This window comes from Mastomys coucha, unplaced genomic scaffold (genome assembly GCF_008632895.1).
Source record: "Mastomys coucha isolate ucsf_1 unplaced genomic scaffold, UCSF_Mcou_1 pScaffold21, whole genome shotgun sequence".
NCBI classification, from domain to species: Eukaryota; Metazoa; Chordata; class Mammalia; order Rodentia; family Muridae; genus Mastomys; species Mastomys coucha.
The window spans coordinates 131,028,126-131,037,911 of NW_022196904.1; the positions used below are offsets into that span (position 1 = coordinate 131,028,126).

Sequence of the window (9,786 nt, forward strand, 5' to 3'; positions counted from 1 at the left end):
TGGGAAACATGTCCTGGATAGCCTTGAGGTCCTCTTCATTACAGCGGGGCTGAGGAGCCACAGCTGGTTGGGGCATGGCCATGGGCACCATCCCAGGGCTGCAGACAGCAGGCATCCCTGAAAACAAAAGTTGAAAATTGGTTAAAAAGAGTGAGGTCAGCCAGGCGTGGTGGTGCATGACTTTTCTCTTTTAAAATTTTTTTAAAATTTTTTATTAGATATTTTCTTTATTTACATTTCAAAGGAAATCTCCTTTCCCAGGTTCCCCCCCCACACACACACACACATACACTTACCAACCTACCCTCTCCTGCTTCCTGGCCCTGGCATTTCCCTACACTGGGGCACAGAACTTTCACAGGACCTAGGGCCTCTCCTCCCATTGACTGACTACGCCATTCTCTGCTACATATGCAGCTGGAGCCATGAGTCCCACCATGTGTACTCCTTGGTTTGTGTTTTAGTCCCTGGGAGCTCTGAGGGTACTAGTTAGTTCATACTTTTGTTTGTCCTAAGGGGCTGCAAACCCTTCAGCTCCTTGGGTCCTTTCTCTAGCTCCTTCATTGGGGACCCTGTGCATGAATTTAATCCTAGTACTTGGAAGGCCAACAGGAGAATCACTTAAGTTCAAGGCCAGCCTGGTCTACAGAGTAAGTTCCAGGACAAAAACAGTGAGGTCACAAAGCTGCAGTGGCCTCCAGGGGAAAGGCTGCCTCAGTCTGACTTGAAAACAGATCCCACGAGAATGCCCAGGGAAGGAATGGGCTATCCTCCTCACGACTAAGGCCCCTCTCCTGATGTATTTTCTTCCTGAACAAAAATTCAAGTTGAATCTATCTAATCAAAAATTACAGGGAGCAAGATGAAAATTTGGTAACCACATGTGCTATTTCAAGAACATCATGTCTTTACTGAGAATGGGGACAACAAAGTAGTATGCTTGTTTCATCCAATACGCCAAAGTCTGCTTGTGTCAGCATTCTAGAATTCACTTTCACAGACTAGCGAAGACATTACAGTAACCACGCATATGGTAAGGTAAAGCTTTATAAAGCACTCCCTGCAAACTTCAAGAAAAGCTGAATACTAGCCTTTCACAATGAAGACAATACACATCAGAAAATACATCACTTTTCAGCAGCCCTCAGTGAGGCATGGGAGCAAAACCTTTTGCCACGTGAGCAACAAAAGGCTCCTGGCAAAGGGCTCAGCACTGATGTTATATGGCTCTCTGCACCTTATGCTAGAAGAAGGGGTACAAACTGAGAAACTGAGGCAGGTTTCTTAAGTACCCTCTGGGCCAGGCCTTCACCTTCATGCCTCTGTCCTGACTGACCTGGACAGGTTGTCATCAGACACCTTACAAGTTGTCCCCATATAGTGGTGTAGCTGGTGTTTGCTACTTTGTGGGTTCTTCTTTCTTCTACCCTTCTCCACCCTTTCAAACTCCTAATACTAGGTAGGAGAGAAGAAAAAAGGATAAGAAGAAGGAAGGGCTTATCATTAGACTACTTCCTGCTTATTGGGGTAATCAAGATCCTTGGGGCGTTTGATTTTTGCCATCAGCATATCTAACTACTTCTTGTTTCTTCTTTGCACATAACTACTTAACAAACCACAACCAACAACAAACAACAACCAACCAACCAACAACCCACCCTGCCTCTTGGGGCTCTAGCATTTATATACTCTTCAGAATGTCTTCAGAGTTCTAAACACTACACAATTGAAGAAACTATCTATTGCTGACAAAGTCATGCCTCTGCTAAATCATAGTCAGTTGCTGTGAACAATCTGAAGCAGCCTTATGTCCCACACCTGGGATTAAAATGAAAACATATTCTTATAGTATTTCTGTCTTTTTTTTTTAAAGAAAACAAAATGCCAAAATTGTTGCCTGGCCCAGGTGTAAGATAGCAGCTTGTCCTAAAGGGACTCAAACAACCTCACTGGAATGAATGCAGTGTCTGTGCACACACATAGCCAGAGGCAATACAAGGAAAGGTGCATAACTACATCCAAGCCAGGCAGCTTCCTCTGAGTCCTGCTCAGACTATTCCAACACTTTTCAGCCTAGCTGGGTACAGGGAGACAGGTCTGGACACTGCTGCAAAACCTGCAGACCAGCGGCATAGGGCAGCATAGGAAAGCTGTCTGCAGTCATCTGCTCTCATAAACTAGTTCCTTTAGGAACAGACCACTACACACAACGAAGACTGGCCCTGGTGTCTTTGATCCTCCAGAGTGGATATCATATTCCCAATCCAAGACTGACCTGTCACCATGATCAAGTACGGACCAGTTTATCAAAATGTTCTTGAATTTGTGAGAGCAGATGTGGGGTGACCAGCCAACTTGGTGGGTAAAGGATGGAAAGGACCCTGTAGTCCTGGGATGCAAACAATGTGTCCTCTTCGGGTTCAAGTGGTACCGTGAAGAGTCATGCAGATGGAGGTGAACCCGTAGCTCACACTAAAGCACCATGTTGAATAAGGGCAGCTCAGTGGCATAACCCTATGACCACTCATCATAAATTGACACAAACTGATGGAGTAGGACCAATTCATTTTCAATAGCAGGACATTTAGCTACAACGTACACTTTATAGACAGTAGGCAGACAAAAGTTGGTGAAACAAGAGCCTTTTCACCAATAGAATGCCACTCAGAAAACAAAATCAAGGGAGCTTTCCATTCAAGAAAAACTAGTGCTTAACATGGCAGCACAGACAGCCTTGGTCCTAAATGGCCTTGCTGCAACAGCCAAGAACTGACACCAACAGTTAAAGGGGTAGCTGAGGCTACCCCTGCTGGCTAGGGAGCTCAGGAGCAGGCTGCATATCACAGGACATTTCTAAGCTCTCAAACTAATTGATTCATAAACACACAAGTAACCCTTGATCTTCAACCTTCAGCTTCAGCTCTGTAAAGCAGCAACTCTGATCTCCAATTCTAAACCTCAGACACAGACAACAGGGTCTATGCCTTCTGATACACAGAAGCAGAAGGGACCTACTGGCTATGCATTGCTCCCTGGGCATATGGGAAGGGTAGACCAATGGGCAGTGAGAATAGGCTAACATGTGAGTCTTCTCATTCCTGTCTAACTGTGCTTGAGTACAGTCTACTTCCATGCATGGTCCTTGTATACATACCTCACACCCTGAATAGTGAAGGGTATGAGTCTTCCCAAGAGAGCAAACTCTGCAGCATGAAGCTGATATGAAGCAAGAAACACTATGTGACTTGATCTCACTTCTGAGAAGCCAGAAAGCAACAAGAATAAAAATGCCCTGGATGAACTGCTGCTCCTGTTTTGGTGGACTGAGATAACCTGACACATTGACCAGATGGCAACCCCTAATTGTCTCTGCACAGGATACCCCATGTACTCTGCTAGGACAGCTCTGCCATCATAAACATACAAGAATTATAAGAACCAAAGCTGGGCATCAAGTTTCAATGAAGCAACACGCTTATTAATGCTCCCAATGATTAAGATAAATAAAAACAAAAAACAATTCAAGAACTCTTTTAGAACTGACTCTCCATTTAGTGGAAGCCTGGGTTCAGAGAGAAGTGGCTAATTCTGGGATAGAAGAAGGAAATGTACAAGATAGCCAAAGGCTTCCTGTGCCAAAGTCAGGAAGCTCACGCAGCATGTTAGATATTAAAAAGCACACAATTCAGCCTAAAGGCCTGGCCAATCTGGGATCACTGCATGAAAAAACAATATAGTAACAAATTAATAACTCAGAAAATAAAACAATTCTCAAGTCCACACTGCTACAACTATCAATAGACAGCTCAGTCTGACAAAAAACAGGCGGCAACTATGACCTTGAATAGAATCCTCAAGGAGAAATGAAGGGGTTCTCAAGAGAATGAAGAGGCAAACTGTGTCACCTTACCAAACACTAAGGTGTGAGCAGCAGAAATGAGAGAGAGCAGCTTTCTAAGCAGCATCTGGGTTTGCCTGGCCAGATAGTGAACAGGGCAGCACAAATAACTGCAGAGCCTGTCACAAGTTCTGGAAAACCTAGACCACCAGCCCTGTGTGTCACAAGCACATCCACTTGGGAAGTGTCCTTACTTCCAGGAAGCATGCTTATATGGGGACAGAGCAGACATCAGAGGCTGGTCTCCAAAGGAAAAATATCCTTTTATTTCTGTGGCAGCTTTTCTATCAGTAGGAAACTATTTCTAACTTTCAAAATGTACTTCAAAAGTGAGGATCAAAGTCTATTTATAGAAGAGCCTTCCCTAAAATACACATTCTAGAGCAGTCAAGAGGCACTACAGAGAATGAAGGACAGGAGCCAAAACAGTAAACTGGTCAACAGCTTTTATCTTTTGTTTAGAAGTAGTTGTCTTGTTATCCTGTAACTGGACAGAAGTTTGTCTTTGTAGTTTCCCCACCCCCTCCCCCAGTACCTCTAGATAGACTTTACTTGGAAAGAGAGCACCCTTGTTCAGATAAGACCATGAAGGAGGCTTGTCCAGTGACCTTCCAAGACAGAAACACACAAAGAGGATGGCAACAAGAGTATGAAGACAGACCAGGGAGATATGGCCAGAGACCAAGTCACACCAAGAGCTGGAAAAGGTTACAAGTTCCTTCTCTGGAGCTTCAGAAAGGATTGCAGTCTTTGTTTTGACTTCTGGCCTGAGAAACTGAGGAAACAGACTTCTGCTGCATTGTCCCATCTGTGACCTGTTGCCTCTGCTACACTGGGGTACCCTTTGTGCTCACTGTACTCCACTTGCTTCTTCCTCCGCAGACCTCCAATTAGGGACAGATCAATGACAAATTCCATACATAGCCTGATGGGACTGCAGTTTAAAAAGGAACCTGGGAGCCACTCTGGGAACCCAACCCTCATACCTCAGGATCTGATCACTGAACTGGACAGGTCAGGATCTTGTATTGGGGACTTCAGAGAGCACAAATCCTAAAACCCCACTCTCCAGATTTCTAAGGCTCTCCACACTGCTTAAAGGTTTCCCTAAGGCCCTGGGTCACTCCCCACTTGATTGGTTTGCCCTCTACTTACTCTATTCTAAATACTACAAGGGCCTGGAAGCCTGTGAATTTACCCTCCCTTTCCTTGGCAAAGTGCTGCCCTTTGTTCCTGCAGGAAGATTTGTCATAGGCAGAAGGCCCAAGTTCTGTCTGTCAAGCCTGTTTTCAGGATATGTGTGGGTGGATTTCATTCCCAAGTCCTGCACTATCTTCCCTAGCTCAGTTGGCATAAGGGCTGAGTCTATTAAAGGCTAATGAGTCACTCCATTCTGGCTGTCTGGGATCCTCAGACCCCACACCACTGAGCCACAACAGCTCTGTGCTGTCTTAGACACAAGGCAACACTCACCCTGAGCACCAGCAAGCAGGGACCATGTAAATCAAGTCCCATCCAGGACCAGCCTGGCCATCCCCACTACCTTAGCCTTTGAGTTCCTTGGGACAGCAGGACTACCATGGTCTGCTTGGACTACATGGTCCAGTCCTGGTTAGTCTCTGGACCCTAGCAGAGACTAGGGAGTCTGCAGGCCTGCCTGGTGTCTGCTCTCAGAGCCATAGTCTTTCCTGTTGGCTGAAGCCAAGAAAGCAGCTGTGTGATCTCATCCGGCTTGCCCTATTCTGGTAGGAGGGCAAGTTGGACACCAGGAACTGTGAAAGCTACAGGAAGATTAGAAAATTTAAAAAATATATATAAAAGCCACATCTTGACTTTATGACCCAAGCAGGTATTAATTTACATTGGTAAATACTTTCAATGAAAGCCATGATTTTTTTAAAGATGTAGTTATGCCTTGTCTAAAAGGAACCAGGTTGTCTTATTCCAGTAACTTAATACACGAAAATGTTCCTAGACAACATTTCTATAACTCCAAGAATTTAAACTCACTTTACTTGTGGCAATAATTAGGGCAACACTATTTTCTATGTATGCATAATTAATTCAAATATGACAAATATTGCTCACACATTTCTACACTACTTAAGCTTTACAGGAATGCTGGGCCCTTCCCTCCTCCTGTCCTACTTTGTCCCAGAATTGCCTACCAAAGAAGCAGGACACACCTGCAATGGGCACATAGCCAACACCCTGCTGGTACACAGTTGGCATCAGGACCACAGGCTGAGGAGGCATCATCATGGCAGCTGGGAGGGACTGAAACATAACAAAGAAAAACATGGGTGTCAAGGAGGACCATACCATTATGTCAGTTTTGTTACTTCTGCTATCAGAGGAATAGTTCTAGCCATAGCCCAGATATTAACACTTAAGACATAGAGCCCTCAGCAAGACTGTAGTGTCCCTGGCCACTGGTTTCATCTGCACCAACACTCCCACGGACCACCTCCCTTCAGCTGGAAGACTCACAGAACTACAGATCAGTTAGGAAAGTGCCTGGTGAACAAGCATGAGGACCTGAGTTCAATCCCCAGCACCTATATACATTTGGGTTTTGTTGTTGTTGTTGTTGTTTGTTTCTGTTTTGTCAAGACAGGATTTCTCTATGTAGCCCTGGCTGTCCTGGAACTTACTCTGTAGACCAGGCTGGCCTTGACCTCAGAAATCCGCCTGCCTCTGCCTCCCAAGTGCTGGGATTAAAGGTGTGCACCACCACTGCCTAGCTCAGCCCCCATATATAAAGCCATGTTTGGTAGTTCATAATAATCCTAGGGCTAGGGAGGCAGAGGCAAGAAGATTCCTCAAGTTTATTAGCCAGTCAATCTAGAGAAATGAATGAGTTTCAGTTTCAGTGAGAACAAAAGTCAGGGTGAAGATTAAAGAAAACAAATGATGTCAATCGCTGGCCTCACATGAGCTGCAACCACCACCACTTCTCACATAGGACTTACAAAGCTCCCTTCAGGGTCTGTTCTGGAGACTGCATAAGTACCAGTAGCTTCTCTCAGAAATACTGAACTGTTTATTTATTTAAATAGTGTCTTAGTGTTTTGCTTGCATGTATGAATGTGCATTATGTGTGTGCCTGATGCCAGTGAAGGTACTGATACCCTGGAACCCACCTGATACCCATGGTGGTTGTGAGCCACCGTGTAGGTGCTGGGAATCAAACTTGGAAATTTCTACAAGAGCAGCAGTGCTCTTACCTGTTAAGCCACCTCTCCTGCCCCAGCTCAAATAATCTTGAACTGTAGATGAGCTAGTATAAAATGGACCTATGCTACATAAAGCACCTGTTAAAGACATGTGACACTCAATACCAGAAGGAGAGGCATGCAGGATGGTCAAGCTGAGGAGGCCTGCATACAGGGTGCTTTATACTCCCCTGTTCTCAAAGACTCAAGAACAACTAAAACGAAAGGCCTAGATAATACAAAGGAGACAGTGGGAGCCCAGACCCCCAGCCCTGCCTCCTATGACTTCCCAAGGTTCTGGGAGCCTTAGCTGCCTCAAGGGGGTGCCATAACCTTACCGTGTAGGACATGACCAGGTTAATCATGCCCTCCTTGTCATCGCCCTGCCTCCCACTCAGGCTATACCACTCGTCCTCCACTTGGCCCTGCTTCAGGGACTCTGGGATGGTGATGTGGGTCCAAGCTATGCGATCGTCCATGGAGAAGGCGCGCTGAGGAAGACAAGAGTAAAATGACCTCATCGTGGCCCACAACAACCTATGTTCTAGAGAGCAGCTTTTCCTATGGCTGTAACTCCACCTGGACTGCAGCCTGCATCTACCTTCTATCTTCTTGGCAGGACAGGGCTCCTCCTCACTGTTCCAGCTTCCTTCTAGGAGCTTCCCCAGACCTCCACAGATCACCTATACCTGGCCACCACCACTTCTGCATCTTCTGAGTAAGCACTGTAAGGCCAGGCCAAAGGACAATAAAGAATCTCTGAGCTGTCATCCTTGCTCAGGAATGAACACTGTCCTCCCCAGTCCTTGGGGCCCTACTCCTAACCCTCTAAATATAAGCTGCAAGTCTCAAACCCAGTAGGTACAGATGAGGACAAGAGCTCCAAGCCAGTATCCATAGCCCCAAACCTCCTTCTCATATCCTCACTATTCTCAGACACAGGAGAAAAGGACAAAACCAACCAACTAAACAAACAAACAAACAAACAAACAAGAAAGCTGAGCAAGAGGTAGAGTCAAGACAAAGAAGCAGCTGTGTCCCTCACTGGGCTGCCCGTACCCACTTTCTCTTTGGCTCTCACTGCCCCCTTTCTCTTCCCACTGCCCTTTGCTCTGTTTCAAGGAGGCAAGCACATGGTGTCCAGAACTAAGCTATAAGGAGACATCTTCCACCTGCGTTTCCTGACTGCTCTAAAAAAGTTAGATTCCTAACTGCTGGTGGCCATGGGACATTCCTGGCAAAGCCTGGAACTCATGCCTGCAAGAACAGTGTTCCCAACACTAGTGGAGCCTGACTTGCTTGAAATTTGACCTACCCATGAACACCTATTTTCACATTCTACTCATGCTTCTATCACTGGTGATGGTTCCCAATGGACACTGTCAAAGGAGCCGAGAAAGAAAAAACTGTACCTTGTCAGTCAGCCACTAAATGCCAGGTGTCCAGGCAGGTCACACCCTGTCACCAGCCACTAAATGCTAGGTACACAGGGCCTGAGCACCAGGATAGCAGCCTCGTGACTACAACTACAAGGCACACCCATATCTGTCAGATCCCAAACTAGGCAGGTCTGTAACACTGGGGCATCTCTTACCTCGTCGAAGATCTCAAGGTAGAACGAGTCTACACCTGGGGGCACTGTACACTGAATGACCTTGTTCCAGCGAGGGTTCTTGGCACCATTGTGTGCTGTGGGAGTTTCATAAACAGCATAGCCCAGACGCAGGCGGCAGTAAGGGTCCATACGAGTCATGCCATAATTCTTTGCCAACTTTGCCTGAAATAACACCAAATTTAGAAAAATGAGGCATCCGCCAGCAGAGACAAAGGCCAGTGCTTCTATAAACTGCTTTTCTTATAGTGTGTGGAAAAATAGCCTTCAAGTTCACATAACTGCTCTTGAACATGCTGCCAGTCACTCATGAGTCACTCAGGGACTCATGACTCTGGGAACCTGGCCATACCTGGCATTAAGCAACTACCTGTAAGCAGTAAGACAAGACCTCTCATCTGACATTGCACCGACTGTGCACATCCTAGGCCTCAGCATGAAGCTGAGGTTGAATGGGAACTACGATTTGCAGGGCAGTTGTGCAGGACTGAGTAGCTGACACCTCAGCTGCTACAGAGGAGTCAGGGAAAGCATCCTCATGGAGGATAATGCTCGACATGGACCAATAGTATCTTAGGCAGATCCCTGGGAAATCAACAGGTATTACCAGTTATTTTCAAGAATAACTAAAATCAAAAAAATTCTACTGTCCACATGGGAAATGAAGTGCAAAGCCCCATGCCCAGTGCCTCCTCTTCTGCTCAATCCCACCAGTCTTCAACAGGAAACTGAGACCCACCTGTACTACGGTGATGCTGAGGCGACCCACGGTGCCAACTGTTCCTCCATACTGCAGCTGTTGGGCTGCCTGGGCATCCAGCTGGATCTGTTGCTGCTGCTGTGTGGGCGTTATACGGAGGAAGTCCTGGGGGAGTTCACCAATGTACACCTTCCAGTAAGGAGAGAAAAAGAGTAGAGTCAAAGCAGGAAGCCAAGCAATCTCACAGTACTATCTGGCTTACCTTGGAGCAGTGTGTCACTCAGGCGCAGTCAGCTGCCCTTACCAAGGCCTAGAGAGTGCTTTGCCTTTTTTTTTTTTTTTTTTTTTTTTTTTTTTTTTT

At 46.1% G+C, this 9,786-nt stretch overlaps 1 protein-coding gene across 2 annotated transcripts in view; it reads right to left on the reverse strand.

Moving 5' to 3' along the window:
• The window catches only part of Tollip (toll interacting protein), a 20,884-nt gene that overhangs the window by 1,164 nt on the left and 9,934 nt on the right, over positions 1 to 9,786 (reverse strand). For both annotated transcript variants that reach the window (XM_031388879.1, XM_031388880.1), the window contains 5 exons: positions 9,465 to 9,614; positions 8,708 to 8,890; positions 7,452 to 7,604; positions 6,085 to 6,175; positions 23 to 117 (listed from right to left, as the gene is read on the reverse strand). In XM_031388879.1, coding sequence (XP_031244739.1) covers positions 23 to 117; positions 6,085 to 6,175; positions 7,452 to 7,604; positions 8,708 to 8,890; positions 9,465 to 9,614 — 672 coding nt within the window. The remainder of the gene's footprint in view (positions 1 to 22; positions 118 to 6,084; positions 6,176 to 7,451; positions 7,605 to 8,707; positions 8,891 to 9,464; positions 9,615 to 9,786) is intronic.